Here is a 21,859-nt window from a genome sequence, read left to right as displayed (position 1 = left end):
TTTTTTTTAAAAAGCAAGATTCAATGCAAGTAACATTTTAAATCAGTGTGCAAAGGTGTGCATACACTGTCTGTCTAATATGTAATTGTTCTCTCTCGTTTCCGTGATGCAAGATGCATTACTTGGAATCAACTTTGTTATGCTTCTTTAGAGACAGTTGTTGCCTGCGCGCTGAGATATATTTGCACTGTTGTAGATATATATAAACCTGGTCTTCTTCGGGTTGCTTGTTACCTTTGTAGTTCATACTCATTGGCGAAATAGACCCGAGTACCAACTTTAGGAGGTGAGGCATTCTAACGATACATTAAGCTTTGTATATTTCTGTATACTTGTAGGAGATTTGTATGTGCATTATTTTCCGAATTAGGGCTTTGTTTTCTGAAAACAGAGAACATTTATGATGATGTAACAAAAATCAAATAAAGTATTAATTATTTTAAGATTACTGCCTTACTCCCTGTTCACTCTCAATCAGAAATGACAAGCATATCTGCCAGTGAATGATTTGGAATTTCATAGACTGCTCTTAGACATATACACCCAATCTGGGGAGTTCTGCCATGAATCCAGGGCAGTGTATTGCTCTTTGTTTAGTTCCACATATGTATTATGGCACTTACAGGTATCTCCCAATATAGTTAGGCTGAAGAAGAGTTTCCATTATACCCCTATTCCCATCCCAATGTTCTGCCTGTGATGACAACCTAGACATTCCATTTGTCTGCATCTTCCACCAGCATCCCTATGCCTTCTTCCACACTATCCCCTATGCAAGGGGTATCCGTCCTGAGCTGGTCCACAGACCAACATTCTACCCTAGTGCCTTCAAGAAACGAACTGGCTGATTATGGCTAAGTTGTGGGGTTGGTATTTCTTATATGCAAATGTTCTTAAAATGTTGTTTAATGAGGATGTTGCCAGTTCCCCTCTGACCATTTTATTACTGCGTCAAACCTCTTTCTCTTGCCCTCCAACTCTGTTTTGTGTTCTTAGAAGGCAAGCTTTTCAGGGCAGGGATTGTGCCCTTTGTTGTATTTGTAGATTACACATTTTGGGCACCAGTAGAAACAAATTAACAATATTAGCAGTACTCCCCTGGTTTTGCAAGCTTATAACTTTTACAGCTGTTCCTTCTGGATTTATACTTCCCACGCTTCAATGAAGTTACTCCAGATTTGCAATGAGATCAGAATTTGGTTCCATTACCATTGGCTTGCTGTTTGGCCTTGAAAAAATCACTTAACTTCTCTTTGGGCTAAATTCAGCCCTGGTATACATGTTTACAACTCCCATCAACCTGACTGCTTAATCCTATTGAAGTCAGTGTGACTACTTGGATGAGTAGAGCCTACTCCCAGGAGTAAGGGCTTTTGCAGGCTCAAGCCTATAGTTTTTATCCCAGTTTAAGTTTGTAAAGTGTTTTGGTTGGGATGCAAGATGCTAGGTCAGGGATCAGCAACCTTCGGCACACTGCCCTCCAGGGCAAGCCCCAGGCCAGTGGGGGCTGCGGGAAGCAGCAGTTAGCACATCCCTCGGCCCATGCTGCTTCCCGCAGCCCACATTGGCCTGGAGCAGTGAACCGCGGCCAGGTGGGAGCCGCGATCGGCCGCACCTGCGGATGCGGCAGGTAAACAAATCTATTTCCGTCACTGTAGGATGCATCAACGCTATTGGGTTATGACATCAGAGCTGTACTGCCAAAGCCCCCACAGTGTAGACAAGCCTCTGAAGTCGTGACAGAACATATACTTGTCGTAAAGATATAACTGGTTTGAAATTAATAATTTGCAAACGTGAATATTTCACTTTTAAGGAAAGGCCTCGTGTTCAAAGAGGCAGATTTGCAAGGGCCATGTGCAAAAAGTAATTACAAATGCATGGTTAATTTGTATGTGTGTTTATTGTGGCAGTACCGATAAGGCAGGAATTTGTGTGCACAGCTGGGCAATGATGTATCTCGCTGGTCACACGCACACACAGTCAGTTTGCTCATGCTTTCCTGCATGTGTAAATTAGGTGACTGTCTTTGCAAATCAAGCCCAACATATGCCAGGGGCTTTCTTACCCAGTGAAAAGTGCTGTGAATACAAATCTGGAGCAAATGCGAGCTCACGTGTCCCAGGATTATGAATTGCGCATGAAATCAATTTATTTGTCTATAGTGAATTTTTAGGGTCTTTCATAAGAATTTTGAGGCAGGGACTGTCATTTATAGTGCCTAGCCTAATGGAACCCCAGCCTGATTGGCCTCTTGCTACTACCCACAATATCAATATTTAATAATAATACAAATTAGCCATGACCCTAGTTTCTATTTATACCAATGCCTTTTCTCAGATGAGATAGTCACCGACTGTGCACTAGAGGGTGCTGGGAAATTTCTTAAAGAATAAGCCATATCAAGCAGCATTACTCAACTCTCTGTGCTCCTCATCTTCTCCTTTCTTCATTCTGAAAAGCTGAAGGTCTACAACAGTTTCATTCCTGTACACACATGCTACTGAAGCATGCTGTATATTACTTGTGTGCATGCCCTCCTTATGTACAGTTCTGGTACAGGGTCAATCTTCTCATTAGGTGAACCTTTTCAGATAAAATATCAAGGAGGAAGCAGAAGAGCAGGACAAAGATATAGTCCGTATAAATGCAAGGAAGGAGCGATGAACAGGCCAGGGTGTGCAGACAAACCCAATCCTGTATAAATGAGAGCATTGCCAAGTTACTTGTGCCTGGGAGGAGTAAGGCCAAAGAGAGGAGCATGTTGCTAAGCACTTCATCTTCATGCTGAGGATCATGCTGAAGTCCATGTCACCACAGACATGCTCCTTCTTGCCCACATTCCCCGCCTTTTTGTCTGGGAGCTGTTCAGATACTTTTATACATGTTCCTTCTGGTGATTTTTAGCACTCCAAGTTGTGCTTTACAAATATTAAGGAATCTCCTGCTCCCTGTGACAGAGTTACAAGGGAGGATTTTGTGGCTATGGCACTGAAATGGGACTTGGGAATTCTAGGTTCAATGCCCAGATCTCTCCCAGACTTTGTGTGACCTCAGACAAGCCACTCAAGGGTGGAATCCTGGCCCCATTGAAGTTAGTGAGAGTTTTGCCATTAACTTCAGTGGAGTCAGAATTTCTCCCTTAGTTTCTTTGTACTTCAGCTCCCCATTTGTAAAATGGTGATAATAGCCTCACAAGAGTATTATGAGACTAAATTCAGACACTCCGTGCTCAGACACTTCAATGATGGAGGTCCTATTAGTAGATGATCCATGTTACAGGCACGGAACAACATCAGAAAAATTAAATGACTTGACTGAAGCCCCAGAGGATACCCGTATCAGAGCAGGGATTAGAATATGAGTCTCTTACTCTCAGTCCTAATGCTTAGTTCATTGGGCAAGGTTTCCTCTTATCCTATTAAGCTGTCGATTTGTGTAGTGGGTCTAAGCTCATTAGAGGCAGCTCATACAACACTGACTCCCATTCTTAAATGGTCCACAGGGCTACTCGTAATAAGGGGACCCTTGGCTATTGTTTTTTTTTACAGGTCAGTAAAATGGCCAATCCTGGATGATATGAGCAACTAGTGAGCTTTTGGAAAGATCACACGAACAAAGTTTCATCCTTTGCCTTAAAAAGGCAAACCTATTGCTACAGGCCAGACAGTTTTACAATTAAAGCTGAGATCGCCGTGGATATTGTATTTATATAGGCCTGCAAAATTAAAAGGTTGGGTATGGGTCATAGTCATGGATTTTTTCTGCTCCCCAAACTAACCCTTTCTAGACCAAAAAGCACCAGGCCTCCCAAAAATGTTATCTAGTGCTAGTGTCAATGTAAACTCATTATTTCAGGGTGTGATTCTATAGTGAATACTATAAAACTAAGCCAAAACACAAACCTCTCATTAGCGACTGTGCAAGAAGTGGTATACATTACATGTACAACTACCTTCTGTAACTCATTTTAAGTACATTAAAAAAAATAAAGAGAATATTAAGTAAAAGGATTTTCTGTGCTTCTCTTCTGTGCTGTATCTTCAACTTATTAGCCGTTTAAATCCTGATTCATAATGCAGGATAAAAGCACAAAGTCTTGGGAAAGTTATCACAATAAGGGTTAATCTTTTTCCTACATCATCTTTAAAATTATTTTGAAGGATAAAGTAACTGGGCAGGGATCAGATTGTTAGAGAGATGGTTAGTAGTTTTAAGGTAGTACAATGCCTCAGTAGTGAGGCCTATCTTTAGAAGTTCCATAAAAGGGAACCTATCTAGGAAGTATATTTTGGAAGATCTATTTCCTGAAGAAAAACTGTCAAGAGTCAGATCATTCAGAAGCACTGACTACATCAATTTCTCTCTTTTTGTTTTGGTCTCATTTGGCACTCTGCATTCTTTCTGTGCCATGAAGAGTTACATAATACATACATATTTTACAGATGTTCTGCTTGTTATTACCATTGCAGGTAAAGCTTCTGCCCATTTCCAACGTGTGTGGGACACCTGTTCACGCATACCTATATCCAAGGGCCCTTATAGGGATGTTGGGGGATTTGTAATCCCTCTTACTCCTTAGCACAAATCAGAATCTAGCCCCAAGGTAATTGCAGAAGAATTGGAAACTGCTTTAAAGCTTTTAGTTTGCCGCTTTTATTTTTTTAAGACATGTGCTTTGTATAGTAAAGTATTGAAACATTTGTGGACAGAAGTGGTGAGCCATCTCACTGAAAAGCAAAAGTACGAGAGCCAAAAATGGCTTGGCAATTAATGTAAATCATAGTGTAAGCCAGGAAAGCTTTCTGTTCTTGTCCTGCTTCAGGAATTTCCGCGGAGAGAGACAGATTCACTCTAGATGCCACATTCTGGAATCAAAACAAAACAAAAGCACATAATAGATATCTGCTTCCAAACCAAAGTCTGTCCATTCCACGTCAAAGACAGGACTAGCTAACTTTCAAAGGTGTTTACTATAGTTGGTTGGGAATGATTTTCCTATGGAAAATGAGTTTCAGCAAAATTTAAATTTCCACAGGAGAATTTTGATTTTGCCCCCCAAATTGATTTTTCATTAGGAAAACTGAAATGAAATATTTAATTTTGGATCAGTTAAACCCAGATCAGCACATTTTGTTTTGTTGAACTGATCCCAAACATTTTGTTTTGAATTAGTTCAACAAAACATTAAGCTGAATTTCCCTATCAGTGCATTGCCTTACGGGAGCTGTAGTTAGAAGCACCATCTTCTCCTCTGGGCCAGGCTCCCTGGAATACTACATCTCCCATAATCCAAAGTGGATTTCCCTCTGATCAAGCTGCATGATGCATCATGGGAGTAACATGACTCTGGGTGTATCATGTGAGATGTAGTTTGGCCAGGGAGTCTGGCCCATAGGGGAGGATAGGGACATCAAACCCCTGAATTTTAGCTCCCAAGAGTTAATGAGCCACAATGGGAAAAGGCAGATTAATGCTGAATGTTTGGGTTCAGTTCAATACACCGAAATGAAACATTTCAGTTTTGGGAATGTCAAAATATTACATTTCAATCGTTTCAACAATGGTGAATCAAATGTTTTTAGAATTTCCATTCTGCAAAAAACAAACAAATAAATAGAAATTTCCACCTTTCACCCCATTGTGGGATGAAAACAAATGTGGAAATGTCAGGATTTCCCAAGGGACCAAAATTCCAAATTTTGTTCAGTTCTAATGTTTTACAGAGCGGCACCAAAAGTCCCATGTTTCCCCAACAGTATTAATTTATAAGTCACAAACCCTAAGGAACTTCAGAAATATGCAGTCTCGGATATGTCAGATGGTGTTTACTATGTAAGTAAAAATAATCCAATAAATTAAGGAATGGATATGTAGATGGATACTCTCCTTTCTCACCCGCCATGCCCCTGCTTTCCCCAGACACTGATTTTTCCCCCATCCTCACACTCACTCATTCTGCCAAGTTTTGGCCACTGACTAGTCCAGAATTGGAAGGTGTCCGGAATTGGGAAGGTTCCCCTAAAGGCTTTGGCCCTCTCTGCCGCTGGCTTGTCCTGTGTGTTCTGTGCCTCCTGGAGTCTTAGCACATAATCCCAGCCCAGAACTGTTATTTGTTTACAGACGATTTTCTCCCATCCAACTACTGCTTTAGGTTAATCACACTGAGCTAATCTGTACTACAGTGATGTTTTCCGTGTATTCAGAAACTGGGAAAAACAAGCCCATGGCTCTATTACCTTCTTCTGTCCTAGGAAAGAAGCACCAGATGACACCAACAATAGAGTTATCAAAACAGCACCCTCTGTTGTTGCATGCCTCAGCACTGATGTACGGATAACCACAGTTCACTCTGGCAGATGGCTGCTGCGCACATTGCTCTTGAGCTGTTTAAAACAAAGTCAAGTTAACTGATTGTGTGAGTTTCATTTCATGATTTACGGCCACTCTGCACTGTGATCTTCACACTTCAATGAGCACACAGGAACCTAGGGATTATCATGCCGCATCAGACCAGCAGTCCATCTAGCCCAGCATCTTGTCTCTGATATTGGCCAGTATCAGATGCTTCAAAAAAGGTGCAAAAACCCTGTAGCAAGTAATTATGGAATTCTCTGCCCATAGAGAAAGTTCCTTTCTAAACGCCTTTGTTAGATATTGGTTCATGAAATATGAAGCATGAGGGTTTATAGTTCTTAGATCCCTTAACCAGCCTAGCGTAACACAGCATGGTTTGTTATCTATGTAAACATCACCCACTGAAGCTCACATTAATTTCAGCCCACATGCATCCAAGGGCAAAATATATTCCTTAGTATCAATATGCCTCAAATTCATATTGTAATGGTAATTGATCAGACATCAAATGCTTCTATAAATATAATACTTTCATTATAACAAAACTGCTGGAACAAAACATACCTTGGCTACAGTCTCCCATCCATTCAATAACAATGGTGATGTCAGTTGTAAGTAATAAAATGAGTCCTATTTAAAACTTTTAATTCATTGTAAACTTTATTGTTTCCTGTTGCAGCTGTTATTCCTCCTGTGAGAAAACTGTTTGGAGACGATGACTCACAATCCCAGTATTGCCAGCCTCAAGTGTTCAAAAATTGTGAGTAAGGCCTCAAAAACTCATTCAATTGGTTTAAAACTATGATATTTTAAAAAATCCCAAATGAACAAATATATAATTTGGGTTCTTTTGATTTGTTTTCTGGCTTCTGGGCCTTTCGGTTACATTTGGGCTACGTTTTCAAGTTTTTCTCTGCAGCCAGGAGGGTTAGAAACTGCCTTATTTTTCAAATGAAAGCTGAGATTCTCCTCTAACTTTCATGACTCCAGAAGAGGGGCTTTAAGAAAAGCACCAAATAGCACCAGACACTTGTTAAACTGTGAGAGTTGCCAATGCTGCAATCCCAACAGAGGAAACAATTAAGTCTCTGTATTCCCTCTTGTTTTGGCTTATTAACTTCTAGATGATAAACTTCTCTGCAGGGCTCATTTTGATGGGAGTTTTGATTGAGTAATGTCTGCAGTATCAGTCCCCACATTATTTGTGTCCTTTGCAAACATCACATTTAAAGGGTTCTTTCTTTGTCTGTTTCTTTTGACAAAAATCTCTTTGAGCTGCTTTTAGCATCTTGAGGACCAGATTCATCAAAGCACTTTCGCACATGCCTACCTTTAAGCTCATGTGTGCTCCCACTGAAGTCAAGGGCTTTGTGTCCTTAATGGTAAGCACATGCTTTCGTGCTTTGTTCAGTCAGGGCCCAAATGAATTGCAATTGTTGGATGCAGAAACATCTCACTCATGCAGGCAGGCCTTGCTAATTCAATTAGAGCCATTGACTTGAGATTTTCCAGAGCCTTTAATTGCAAAACATTTACCTACATGATACATTGCAAGTGAGTACATTTAAATGTCAGGTTTTCACAGAATTTTGAGTTACTTCTCCTTTCCAAATGATTTAGGGTGTTACAACTTTCCTTTCCATTCATGCTAACAATGTACCGCCCACGGCACTTTTGTTGTTTCTGCATCTCTGCCACAATTTTCTCCCGGTGCTTCAGAATTCCACGGTCCGTTGACAGCTTCCCCTTAGGTTTGTTTTAAAGCTACTATAAAGTTGTCTTTAGTGATGAGGACCAATTTGCAACACCAAGCGTTGTGTTTTCAGTTACAGTAGTAAGTGAAGGCTTTGTTACAGAACCCTGTCTTAATCGTAGAAGTTCAATTTAGGGCTAATGGCCAGTTGTGATTTCAAACACAGATTGCTGTCTACATACATCACCACAAAGTCTTGCTCTTTTTAGAGTAGAGAATTACTTGCGGTCAAGGTATTGACTGACTGACAGACAATTTATGGAATTGACACTTCTCCCCCTCCCCCCGAAAAACATTAAGAACTTCACTCACTTAATACAATATAAAATGATGGGTGGAAGTGAGATCAATCTCAAGCCCATTGTGATCTGCACAGATTTTTTTAAAAAAAGTTATATAAAACCTGCATGGTGCTTTTTGTTTTTTTTTTTAAAAAACTCTAGCCCCAATCCTGCAAACACATGCATACATGAGTAACTAATGGGACCATGCAGCATTATAAAGTCACTCGTGTGCAAGTATTTATGGGACAAGAGCTGAGATAATCTTTATACTTTAAGACTGTGATATGGCTACAAATGAGGCAAAGGAAAAACACATGAGCTAATTGACATATAAGGGAATTGTTTTCAAATGTTTTAGTCAGCTGTTCTGTATATGAAAATAATAAGAAGAATGTCTTCATCATTTGTGGTTTTCACATTTGACTGTTACTAATAAGCTGAATTTGTAATAAGAAATTTTGCATTCCATTGCAAGGGATCTTAGAAGGATTAAGATCCCATTCTGTGATAACCCCACTACTGCAATAAAACAGACTTTCTATAAAATGGTAACGTTAAAAATCCTAAAAGAATCCTAATTTTGATTTCATTTGACTTACTGTGGCATTATGTACAGTTCTTGGTAATAAAAAAGACAGATTTTGCAGCGTCCCACAAAAAATGGAAGCTAATTTGACTGTAAACTTTTGGGCCAAATGGTGCTCAAGAAATAATAATTATTACTGATAATAACGATGAGTAAAAGGATACAATCATCAAGAAAGAGCTTGGTGGTTTAACAGAGCTCTTTAGATAAAATTAAGATTTCTCCCAGACTACCCTTGAATGTATTACTTGGTTTGATTAACCAAATAATCAGCACAAGACTTTGCTTGTTATCAACACATAAAAAAATGAAACAAATGCACTTACATAGTTGTATGTATCCATTAGCCAGGCTGCTGAGCCCTAAAATAAAGACAATTGCCAGTACCCAGCACCCCTTGTGTTCCATTGTCGCTTGCAGTCCTCAGTCCTGAACCTTCAGGGTGGTTAGGACAATTAGTACAGTGTGAAAATCTGTAGAAAAGCTAATTTTATACCCATATGTTTGCTCAGTCATTTCAGATACTGTTTATCTTGGGAGAGTTATTTTGTATCCCGACTCCACCTGTGTACTTATTTTGGGGTAACCCCTGTTCAGCCCAGGTGCATGATCAAGAAACAGGAATGAGGGTTTGGATATTAATCTAAGTGGGAGGTTTATGTGGCAAAGGTAGGCTGCGCATTTTCCCTCATGAGTCACTCATACCTACCCTTGAATTGGTCACTATTCTCTCAGTTTACCTTCTCTGTCAATCACAGTATCAATCTAACAGAGAGAAAATGTGATATAAATGATTTATTATTGCCAGGTGTGGAGAATGTGGGACACTTCTGCAGTATGTTTATGAAATATTATGTGTGACTCAGTTTACCTGTTTAATCTTTTGCTGCCTGTTACCTGACTGCAGGGGGTTAACTTCTTTCCAGAGATGCTCGCTGGGAGTAATAGGTGATCGGTGCAGTAGTGTGTCTGGGTTGGGTGAGTGGACTATCAAGACTCATTGTCATTTGAATAGGTCTACCTGGGCCATACAATGGGTATGCCAAAGAAGGTGGCCAAACCAAGAGTGATTCTGCCAAGTGAACTGCTAGCCAGGCAAAGGTGGGGGACTTGGATCTCCTGATGAGGCTGATCAGGGGGTCACCTGAAAAAGGGGTCTGGAAGTTGTAAAAGGAAGGGTCTATTGCTGACCATTTGAGAGACAATGGAAAGATGGTCTGTCTCTCTCCATGGTCCAGAAAGGAACCCAGGAGCTGCGGGAGTGAATGACTGGAATTCTTTGGGATTTGGCCCAAATCCCAAAGAATGCTGCAGGAAGTGAGGTAGTGAATGGCATACAGGCTTTTTTAAAAATTGTTTTGTCCTAGATCTCTTTCTCTCTTGTGTTATCTAAAGTAAAGAATAATTGTGCTAGAAATCTTTGCAAGGTCTAGGTCTGTTCGGTTCAACTATTCAGTGTCCCCAAAGAACTAAATGGTAAACTAGAGAATCCTCAAGGTTGGAGCTCTGGGAAAAGACATGCTTAAGCAGTGGAGGTGCCAGCACAAGTCACAGAAACCAGGCATTCAGACTGTGGGGTCTCAGTTCTCAGAAGCGGGTGCTAGAAAGAGAATCTGCATCCCAAAAGTATACTCAGAAATCCCAAATCAGAGGTAGTGCCTGGACTCTTCTCAGACTCTTCTGGACCGGGGCTGTGACACCAAGCCACAGAAGTTTGATAAATGTTATATTTCTGACACTACATCAATGCATAGGGATCAAGAGACTCCTGTAAGTAATGTATGATTGTTTCAACTTGCTTCTCTTCAGAATGGGACAGGTGGGAGAATACAGTATGTTATCTGATAAGTCTCTGGGGTTGTGCTTGAGGGCAGAGGTAGATAGATTGGCATGGGCAGAATGACACTTCTCCCCCAGTGAGGGTAGCTGTGGTCTAATGGGCTTAACATACAGCTAGGGACTCAGGAGACGATGAGCAATCCTGTAACCTCTCTGTGCTTCTCTTACCTCATCTCTAAAACTGGCATATGGTGCTTACTTCCCTTGTAGAACTGCAAAGTATTATTTACAACAGCACATCTCTTACCATCCTAGTTATCTTTTCTCTCTGTCTTTTTCTCTTTCCAGATAATTATCTCCTCTAGGGGGAGATATGATACACATTGATATATGATTCATGTCGATAAGCAAAATAGTAGAGAACGTTATTGTGAAGGGAGTTTGAGCGATATTAAAAATCTGAATTAACCATTGTAGACAACAGGATGATAAAGCACCAAGACCCAGTCCTGCCTTATTGCTGGGAAGTGAGGATGATCAAGGACCTTGGCAGGTGGATCATATACACAAGGAACCCTGTGAGCACAAAAAGGGATGTATCCAAGCCTATCTGGGATTAAGAAGTTGGGTTTTCTTGCCAAGTTGTCCGTGTTTCCCTGTCAATTAACCACCAGGAGGTTATATAACTCACTAACTTTTCCCTCAGAGGAAACTGGGACTTGAAAGAGACAAGCCAAGGAGCCTACAGGAAGGACTCATCCAAACAGCTGCCTGGGCAATTTTAGTATGTTTTGGACTAAATTTTCCTCCTTTTGCTTGTTGTAGTTTGTGTGGAATGAGACCCTAGACAAAGAGAGCCAGGGTGTGTTCTGTGACTTTTTTTCTTCTTTTTTTCTTTTTGTTACATCTTAATAAATATGACTCAGGAAAGGTAGCAGAAAACGGAGACCTGGATACCGACCTCATTCTAGAGTACAGCCAGGTAATGCTGTTGAAAAGCTATGTGCAAAATTGGTATAAGAACACAATGGGGCCCAGACTTGTACCTTGTGTAGTCATTTATACCTGGTCAAACTGGGCATAAAACACAATCTGTTCTGACTAGGTTATATTTTACAGTCACTTGAAACTGATTTTGCACAGGTATCAGTTACTACACACAGTATAAGGCAGAGGAGAACTGGTTCTCAGTCTGGCTTGTATGGTGAGGGCACCCTGCACCTATTACAGAGTAAATTTCCGGAAGTAGTTACTCGTTGCTCTCTCAAGCAAAACTCCCACAGCAGTTGGGAATTTAGTCTAAGTGTGGACTTCAGGAATTGGCCCACTGCAAACTAAACAAATGGATTTATTATGAGGAGCTGTTATAAACACAAACAGTTTCCAGAACATTTTCATTAAGGCCACAAGTAGAGATGGGTGAATAATCGATCTTTCGGTTCAGCGAGCAAACCGAAAAAATATTCAGTTTGGTTCTGAAAATGTTTGGAATTTCTCTGCAAATCAGAAAGGTCCATTTCAGGAAAACCATGGGTATGTGACCCTTATTTAAAAGGGTAGGTCTTCACTACCCGCTGGATCGGCGGGCAGTGATCGAGCCAGCGGGGATCGATTTATCGCATCTAGTCTAGACGCGATAAATCAATCCCTGAGCTCTCTCCCGTCGACTCTTGTACTCCAGCGCTGTGAGAGGCACAGGCAGAGTCGACGGGGGAGCGGCAGCAGTCAACTCACCACAGTGAAGACACCACGGTAAGTCGATCTAAGTACGTCAACTTCAGCTACGTTATTCACGTAGCTGAAGTTGCATAACTTGGATCGACCCTCCCCCCCCCCAGTGTAGACCACGGTGCTCCACAGTCAGGGCATTTGCCTGGCATCTGCTAGATCCAGTTTTGGGGGCCCATGCTAGAGCAAGGATTTGAACTCAGAGCTACCCCTTCTGACTTGAGGCTCCAAACTACCAAGCTGATGGTGGGAGGGGGCAGTTTGCTCTCAGTCTCTCCTGTGAAGCTATTCCACTTTGTATAACTATTCATTGGGCCAAAAAGAGAAGCAGCCACTACATAGCTTAGTGTTTAAGGTGCTCACCTGAGAGGTGGCAGACATGGATTCAAGTCCCTTCTCTCCATCAGGCAGAGAGAAGATCAGAGTTCAAGTCTTTGCTTCACAGCAGGGTTTCAAAGCTGGGTCTCTGCTATACCGGGCAGATGGCCGAACCACTAGGCTCACAGGGAATGAACACACACACGCTCTTTTGTTCTGAAGCTGGTCAAAACCAAAAGGGCCCAATTCTGAAATAGTGTCAGGTTGACCAACATTGCATTTTTCGGCACACACAAAAAATTCACCCAGCTCTAGTCTCGAATTGAATTGATAGGTCTTAATACTCAGTTCTCTCTCTCCAAGTTCTGCTTACAGATGGAAATCTGTGAAGTCTAAGTAGGTATTACTTAATCTTTCACGTCGTTATTAATTGGAACCCTTTCTTTTTTGTCTTTCAATAGGGATCTGCAGTACAGCAATACAATATTATTTTATGAGCAACATAATTCAGGTGCACAGTGATTAGCATATCACTGATTAAATATTGGAGATGGATCATCAGGAGCAGCTGCTCTTGTAGCAATAAAAATTAGATTCATTCAGTCCTTGAAGTGATCAGAAGTTCAGAACATTCAAGAGACATTGTCGGGTTCCCTAATGCTGGGTAACTACCAGCTCCTTTTTCACATTAATGTTTAAACTTAGAACAACATGGCTTTTGCTAATGTCCTACTGTCCTATAAAATGTCAGCCATATGAGAATATCAGTGGTTTGAAAAACCAGCACTTCAGCTAACAAGCACTCCTTGGAACATTAGTTATTTCATTCATGTACACCCCATAGAAATGTATTTGCGATTCTTTATTAAGAAGCACTCCTCCCTTTTATGAATCAGCCCTGCAGCAATATCCCCATGTGGTCTTTGGGGTACCTGTACTGCTGAAAGTGCACTCTAGAGGGGAAATTAAGGGACTCGTCATCACTGAAGACTCCAGAGCATGGCTTTTTTGAAGAGTGAGGATGTCAGCCCCTGTTGTCCTTGTTCAATTTAGATAACTACATTTTGCTTATATAAATCCCTCCAGCACTTGAATTGTATTCAGGTTTTTTATTCTTGTCCTGTCTTTAATTGTGTATTTTTGCTATGTACTGTTAGGGCCTGAGCTTGGTCCCATTGAAGCTGGTGGCAAAATTAACACCGACTTCAATGGAACGATCATTCCCTTAAAAAGTTTCAATATTCCTCTCCAGAGAGTTGCATTTTGGTGGTGCCTAAAATAAGTCCTGTATAGAGTTTATTAAAGCATTGTGGGATGGAAAGTAGTTTTAGATGAAGCTAAAAGACAGTCCAGTGGTTAGGCCACTAAGCTGGGACGTCTGAGACCTCGATTCAAGTCCTGGCTCTCCCATGAACTCCACATGTGATCTTGGGCAAGTTAGGCCCTCAGTCTCCAACCTGGAAAAACAGTACTTCATTATCTCTTAGGAATGTTGTGAAGATAAATACATTAAAGAGTTGAAGGTTATTCTGATCACTTACGGTGATGGGGGCCAAGTGGTGAAAGGCGTAGACTGATATCAATGTAAGCTATTGTATTGATTACTACAGGGAATCCACTTATGTCAAATATAGCTAAACTCTGTGCACAGTTTACTCTGTAAAACTCCCACTGAAGTCAAATGAGTTTTGCCTAGGTAAGAACTAAGGGCAATTGAGGATTTGCCTTGTGTCTCACCAGTGTACTAGTGTAATGGGGCTTGCTCAGGATTTTCCACAGAAATGTATTTTCTCTGTATGTGTCTTTTTTGCAGTGGGGAACTCAGCTATGTGATCACTGGAATACCCCCACGAACGACAAGGTGCATTCAAGAGGCAAGAGTGTGAAAGGGATCAGGAAGGAATGTAAAAAATAACATGTCACATATATTACTTTGTATCTCTGATCCTCTGGGAGAGATGCCAACAGCAGCACCTGTTTCTCCCTAGCAGACAAAACATCTCCAGCAAATGGGCCACTGCTGCATGCTGCAGCCTGTATCTTCTTTCTGTGGTTACCAATGCTCAGATATCAGGAGGCCTCGTGCAAACAAAGGAGCAGCAAGGGCGTTACCCAGATCCCCATACCTAAAATTCTGCAGCCCACAAATACACACTCACGGGTTTGCACTAGTTTTAAACAGACTGTTGATTCTATAGTAGAGAAAAATGGGCGAGGCTAATAACTGAAATTTTTCATTCTAATGCAGTATTCAGAATGCCAATTTGCTGTACGCTCATATCTATGGGTTTACTGGTAAAAACATTGTAGTCTGGACATCATGTACATCACAATATATTTTTACTATTATTATTATTATTTATTATCAGAAACCCAATAGGTAATAGTTATTTTGAGTCCTCTGAGACACAGTGTCTATATTAGTGTCTTTACTATGTGGTTGCAAATACCCTGTTTGTAGAGTCTTTTTTAAGCCCCAGAACCTGTCTGACAAGAAATTACCTGCTGACCACGGTGGTAGTAGGGTAATATTTTTGTTTACCAGTTTAAGCCCTCTTATTCCAGATACAATAGTCACACAGAAAAGAATTGGGTTAGCATTAGAAGCTGGTAGATCTAACAGCTGGATAAAAGGATCTGGGGTGACATCATGGTCCCAAATAGGTCAGTGGCAAAGCTCCCATTTACTTCAATGGGGCAAGATTTCATCCCTGCTTTTTAAACCTTTGTACTGGGTGTGTCTCAAAAGAAAAGGTGCTAAGGTCCCTACCCTGTAACAGGATCTCTGTGGTGGACCCTCACACACATGCAGAGTCTGAGTGAAGTCAGTGGGACTCCATAGGAAAGCACCAGTCCATCCATATGGAACCCTTTGCCAGATAGGGGCCTAGAAGATGACTCTAAAGTGTTCAGACTTTGAAGTGGACTGGTCATCCACAAGCACTCTTTACTTTGGGCGAACTGCCCCTGGGCATTGTGATGCTGGCAGACAAGGTGCCAGCTCATGCCAAGGCCCCTAGGCCTCACTGAACACTGACAAATGCACAGCTGGGAACCAGTCTGGCTCACTGGTGTGTTAGCATTGTTAAAGTAGATGTTAAGTTGATACAAATGCATTTAGTGTTTAGACTTGATGAAATGCTCGTAGGGTGCTGCATGTATTGATCTCACTTATAACGTCTGGAGCCCCTGGTATAAATTATGCCGAGTGTTTGCATTGTAAAGCTCTCTAATTATGCAACTCACCAAACAGGAAAGAAGCATTCATTAGTGTAAAGTGCTGGTCCTGTACACAAGAAAGCCCACTGAAACCAAAGGAGCCACTGTGACACATCAAAGGACAAAGACTGTGTTGACTGCTCCCTCCACCTCCAGGAATAGGGGACCTGAGCATGAACTCACCCCATCAGCTTGAACTCTGGGGGAAGGGAATAAAGGTGTCTGACAAGGAGGAACTGTATCACTATGCTGCTTGGAGTTCGGAGAGGGCAATAATCTGAAGCATAAGCAAGGGATCCCCAAGCAGCTTGGGGCTTGTCTACTGAACAATGTTGTCGACAAAACTTTTGTCTTTCACGGGTACTTAAAAAAGCCCCCTCCCCCCCCCCCCCCCCGCGCAAAACACAAGTGTTTTGCTGACGCAAGTGGCAGCATGAACGCAGCTTTGTTGGCAGGAGTGCTCTCATGCCCACAAAGCTAACACCTCTCGCGGGGCTGGAAGTATTTTGTCGGCAACAGTCAACAGTGTTCACGCACGCTGACTTTTAGTCACAAGGCTGTGTTGACACAGCCTTGTCGCTAAAAGCTGCGTAGGGGAGACAAGCCCTTAGTTTGGGTTAGCCCTAAAGCGACACAGAGCGCTTGCATATATAGTAGCTGCTATCACCTTTGGGAATCTAAGATGGTAGCTCCTGTGTGTGCATGTTTACCTGCTTTAACCTTGTAAATAACTCGCTTATTTCTTTTTATTTAGCTAGGACTATGGAATTGGCTACAAGAATTGTCTTTGGTTTGAGATCTGAGGTACAATTGATCTGGGATAAGTGACTGGTCCTCTGGGACTAGAAGTAACTTGAATATTGTGGTGATTTTTGGTGTAAGGGATCATCCATCACAAAGGCAAGCTTGCCTAGGCGGCAGCCCAAGGGGACTGTCTGGGACTCCATGTTAAGGCTGTTGTAATGCTGGAGGAATTCACACTGGATACTTGGTTGGTGAAATCTAAGTTTAGAACTCACAACCAGTTTGGGGTTTGTGCCCTGCTTCTTCCTGGACACGAGCCACTCTAGACAGCTCGCCAGGCAGTCTACACTAGCAATATTGCTAATCCCAAACATTCAGAAATAACGAGTAAGCCCCCCAAAATCACACAATTGGCTTAAAAAATATGAGATTTTAGAAAATATTTTTGAGGGTTTTTTATATGACTTGGTTTCTGAGTTTTTAGGGTGCATTGGGCTCAGTTTTTCAGGCTTTTCTCTGAAACCATGAGGACTAGAAGCTATTTTTTAAAAAAATGAAAGTTGAGATTCTCAGCTCAGAGAGCTCAGTCTGTAAGAGAAACAGTAAATTCCTCAAGGACTTGGCAAAGCACTCCTCCTATTGCTAGCACGGTTGGAACTGCACCAGTGTGAGACCAATGATGGGAGTAGTCCCTGCAATTCTCAGTTTAGGTGCAGCTGAAATGGTGCAGAGGCAAACATTCAGGGTGGTGGTGTTTCCACCCATCTTAGACAAATGTGTGCTGCTGTGTGTTTATTTCTGAGATAACACTTTAGGATAGATTGTAGTTTTTAAGCCACAATCCTGAAAAGAGGGTGGTGCAGAGCCACACCAGAGATTGCATCTTGGAGAACAGAGTCTCTGCCAGGGCTGTTCCTTGTGTACGGGCAATAAGCAATCTGCTCCATAGATTAGGGTGGAGAAGAACATCCCGCACCCAGTGCACTGGCCCTGCTCCATATGCTGGTGTGGAGCCACGGCCCTGCCCATTCCCCGGCGCACACAGACTGCTATTGTGAGTGGCTGTTACACAGCCAACCAAGTGGCACAGGAAGACTTCTTATGTGTCCCTGGTTAAGCAGGGGTCACTCACAGTCTAACCCTAATTGTTTGATTTTTATATCACCTCCGTTTAGACATAATCCCACCTTTTAGGGGAAAGCCTGTTAAGAGAATCAGTTATCAAAAATATGAGACCTACTAAGTATTTTGTTAGGAGTAATTCATTTACACAAGGGTGTGGTTGATATGACGCAGTCACCCTTACGATCTGATCGGCCACACCAAATGACTAAACATGCCATTGATCTGCTGCAAAGCTCACTCCCTTGGTTTTCCTTTCCATAGTTCCGATAAATACTATGTGGTATCTTATAGGGAAAGTTAAAAAATGGAACCCTATTTTTCTAGTCAAAGTTCTTGACCAGCTCTACTATTTTCTGTACTTGCCTGGGCCATGAATCAGAGATTTAATTTAACTGTTTAATTATACTAATCTTCATATAGAAGCCCAAAAGTCCTGCAGTCTGATCACTGAAATACGTTAAGTAGATAGTTTACTACAAAGCCAAACATAGAGTTTTAGTATTTTTGCGTATGGAAATAGTGGGCTTTTTTTTTAAAATGAGGAATGAAGGTTGGCCCAGCGATTAGGGCACAAATCAGGAGCGCTCAATTCCCTGCTCTGCCACAGGCAACCTATGAGATCTTGGGCAAGTCACTTAGCCTCGCTGTGCTTCAGTTCCCCATCTGTAAAATGGGGATAAGAGCACTGCCCTAACTCACAGTGGTGTTGTGTGGATAAATAAATACATTAAAGGTTGTGAGCTGCTCAGATATAATGATAAGGGGAGGGCATATAAGTACCTTTAGACATATTGAGATAAACCCACCGTCCTGACCAGTATAGTCACAAAAAGAGCCATGGAAGCTTTCTTAGGTTAGTCTGGTGTGCTGGCCAGTTCCAATAGTTACCAAGGCCAGGAGAAAAGCACTAGTTGCACATGCAAAAAAATTACCAATCATAATTGTTTTGTAGCAATTGGCAAAGTTTAAGCTTTCTTTCAAAGTTAAAGTCTTAACCCTGAATAGTCCTGAAAAACAATAGCAGGTGCAAAGCAATGAAATGCTCCCTTCTTCCAGTGCATTCAACTCTATAAAGTGTTCATTCAAAACCCAGCTGAGACCACTTAATTAATACAAAAAAACCGAGGAGTACTTGTGGCACCTTAGAGACTAACAAATTTATTTGGGCATATTGGATGCATCCGATGAAGTGGGTTTTAGCCCACGAAAGCTTATGCCCAAATAAATTTTTTAGTCGCTAAGGTGCCACAAGTCCTCCTTGTTGTTTTTGCTGATACAGACTAACACGGCAACCACTCTTAAATAATGCAGTGATTAAGCAAGGGTAATAACATAAATAAATGTACCTCTCCTATTCCACTAGGTGGTGCCAGAATTGTGGCTTTGTATATCAGGGTGTGGTTGGCCTATTTCCTGACATCATTTCTTTCATGGCAACTGACTCTGCTGTGAGTAGTTAGTGGTGTAAAAGGGATGTGAGTTGGGGCATGCACTCAGCTGCCCCAGGGCCTGGTATCGCACACTGATGTTACAGTTAGGAGTAACTCCACTGACACCAGTGCGACTGGGAGCTCACTAACTTCAGGGGCAATTGAGGGTGGAGAGCACCTTTTGGGTGCTAGCCCAAAGCATTGCCTCTAGCTCTCGTGAGGATGTGTACACAGAGATGGGCTACAACCAGCACATACTGAGGAATGTACCAAAGATCCTCCACGCCCCCACCCCCATGCCAGCTCTAGCACTGAATCAGTTATACGGGTGTTAGCATTTGCAGGAGCCACACAGGGACACGGCTCCAGGGCCCAGATTCACAAAGGAATGTAGGTGCCTAAATCCCAGATTTAGCCACTACTGTGATCCACAAACATCCTGCTCAGTTACAGCCCTTCATGATGACAATGGATGGTCACTTGGCCAAGGAAAGTGAATGACAATGATTCTATGGCCTGGTAGTTGAGGCCCTCACGTAGGAGGCCTAAATTCAAATCCTTGCTGTGGAGACTATTGAATTATTTATGAAAGTGGAACTGCATGAAAACCTCCTAAGCTTACTTTTACCAGCTTAGGTTAAAACTTCCCCAAGGTACAAACTATTTTACCCTTTGCCCTTGGACTTTTGCTACCACCACCAAACGTCTAACACCGCTTACTGGGAAAGAGTTCATTTGGAAACGTCTTTCCCCCCCAAATCCTCCCAAATCTTACCTCCCTTTTTTCTGGGGAAGGTTTGATAAAAATCCTCACCAATTTGCATAGGTGACCACAGACCCAAACCCTTGGATCTTAGAACAATGAAAAAAACATTCAGTTTCTTAAAAGAAGAATTTTAAAAGAAGAAAAGGTAAAAAGAATGACCTCTGTAAAATCAGGATGGTAAATACCTTACCGGGTAATTAGATTCAAAATATAGAGAATCCCTCTAGGCAAAACCTTAAGTTACAAAAAGACACAAAAACAGGAATCTCCATTCCATTCAGCACATCTTATTTTCTCAGCCATTTAAAGAAATCATAATCTAACGCATATCTAGCTAGATTACTTACTAAGTTCTAAGACTCCATTCCCGGCAAAAGCATCACCCAGACAGACACAGACCCTTTGTTTCTTCCCCTCTCCAGCTTTGAAAGTATCTTGTCTCCTCATTGGTCAGGTGCCAGTGAGGTTATCCTAGCTTCTTAACCCTTTACAGGTGAAAGGGTTTTTCCCCTGGCCAGGAGGGATTTTAAAGGAATTTTCCCTTCCCTTTATATTTATGACAGTTACCAAAAAGATTTTGACTCAAACATTTTTTCAATTTGCTAAAAAAATTCAGAAAATGTCTTTTTCGGTTTGAGACAAAACTAAACTTTTTTGAATTGTTTTCAAAATTGCTAGCAAACCAAAAAAAAGCAAACAATCCATTATTTGTTCAGCTGTACAGAAGCACTCTTCCTTTAATCCAGTAAAGGTACCTATTTTACAATGTTTTCTCAATCTGCTGCACTCTCCTGGCAGGATTCCTAAATGAATGAATTGCAGAGGTTTCCTGAAACCATCTCTGAGTCGTGTAGTTCACCAGCTCTACACAGCAATTCCTTACTGTTCTGACTCTGCCACTTCTTAGTGTGTGTGTTCCTTATATCAAGTAGGGAGGGAATTGTGTCTAATAACTACTTAATCTACCACAATTTACAGCTATCAGCATCTAACCCACCGCTCAATGTAAGTTAGGTCTGTGACTGAGCTTGAGGATGCCAGGCTGTTAAAGTTCACAGCTACAAAGCTTGGCTCTTTAGCTCAAGTTGTAGTCATTTGTACTTCTTGCTCTGGAGGTATCTGATTAGTCCTTTATTCCATCAATGTAAAGGGACCTTAAAGTGAATGAGCCATTATGAGTACAAACTAGAGGTGGATGGGAAATGGTATTTCTGGTCCAGCAAAAATTGTAGAGGTCAAGGATTTTTCCCTTCCTCAATGGGACAAAATTGAGACCCTTAAAATTTTTCAAGCAGCAGCCAGGTGAGACAATAGCCAGTGGCTGAAGCACTCACCTAGGATGAGCAAGATACCACTTCAAGTTCCTGCTCTGAATTGGGCAGAGCATGGATTTGAACCTAGTTCCCACAGAGACTATTAGCGTTTTGAAGAGAAAGTCCCTCCTGGACCCAAGAACCCTCCCCAGTGAAAGTTTTGTAGAAACTGTCATAATTTTGTGAAAAGTTTCAGTTTCAACAAATCAGCATTTTACAACAACAGTTTCATCAAAAAATTCCCCCCAGCTCTGGTAAGGGCATCGCAATCTGACCCTAACTGAAAGTCCTGTGGTTTGTGTCAGAAATATTTTGACTAATGTCTCATCTGCAGAGCACTAAAGTATGTACATCTAGAGGAAGGGAGAAATATTGGGACAATTAAAAACAAAGGACAACTCAGCATTTATACATTTTGTTTTGATTCTTTTATTGCTTTGGACAGCTGCTTGGTACC

The 21,859-nt window shown here is 41.6% G+C and overlaps 1 protein-coding gene across 1 annotated transcript; it reads right to left on the bottom strand.

Annotated features, from left to right (window-relative positions):
* Window positions 1-4,766: 4,766 nt before the first annotated feature.
* TFF3 (trefoil factor 3) lies at window positions 4,767-20,470 on the bottom strand. The gene is made up of 4 exons (XM_084618018.1): window positions 20,437-20,470; window positions 9,307-9,415; window positions 6,240-6,386; window positions 4,767-4,868 (listed from the first exon to the last, which is right to left on the bottom strand). The coding sequence occupies exons 2-4, from the start codon at window positions 9,386-9,388 to the stop codon at window positions 4,855-4,857; spliced, it is 243 nt and encodes an 80-aa protein (XP_084474144.1). The 5' UTR covers window positions 9,389-9,415; window positions 20,437-20,470; the 3' UTR covers window positions 4,767-4,854.
* Window positions 20,471-21,859: the final 1,389 nt, after the last annotated feature.

Source organism: Lepidochelys olivacea (assembly GCF_965140295.1).
Source record: "Lepidochelys olivacea isolate rLepOli2 genome assembly, chromosome: 1".
NCBI classification, from domain to species: Eukaryota; Metazoa; Chordata; order Testudines; family Cheloniidae; genus Lepidochelys; species Lepidochelys olivacea.
Note: the sequence above shows the minus strand (reverse complement) of the source record. Positions and strands in the feature narration are given on the sequence as shown.

Bases quoted from the DNA above. Each gene is read 5' to 3' on its own strand.
- TFF3 (XM_084618018.1), bottom strand. From the start codon at position 9,388: ATGGAACACAAGGGGTGCTGGGTACTGGCAATTGTCTTTATTTTAGGG. The intron at 6,387-9,306 runs GTAAGTGCATTT...TGTTTTAAACAG, and splicing joins TAATGGATACATACAACTAT to CTCAAGAGCAATGTGCGCAG.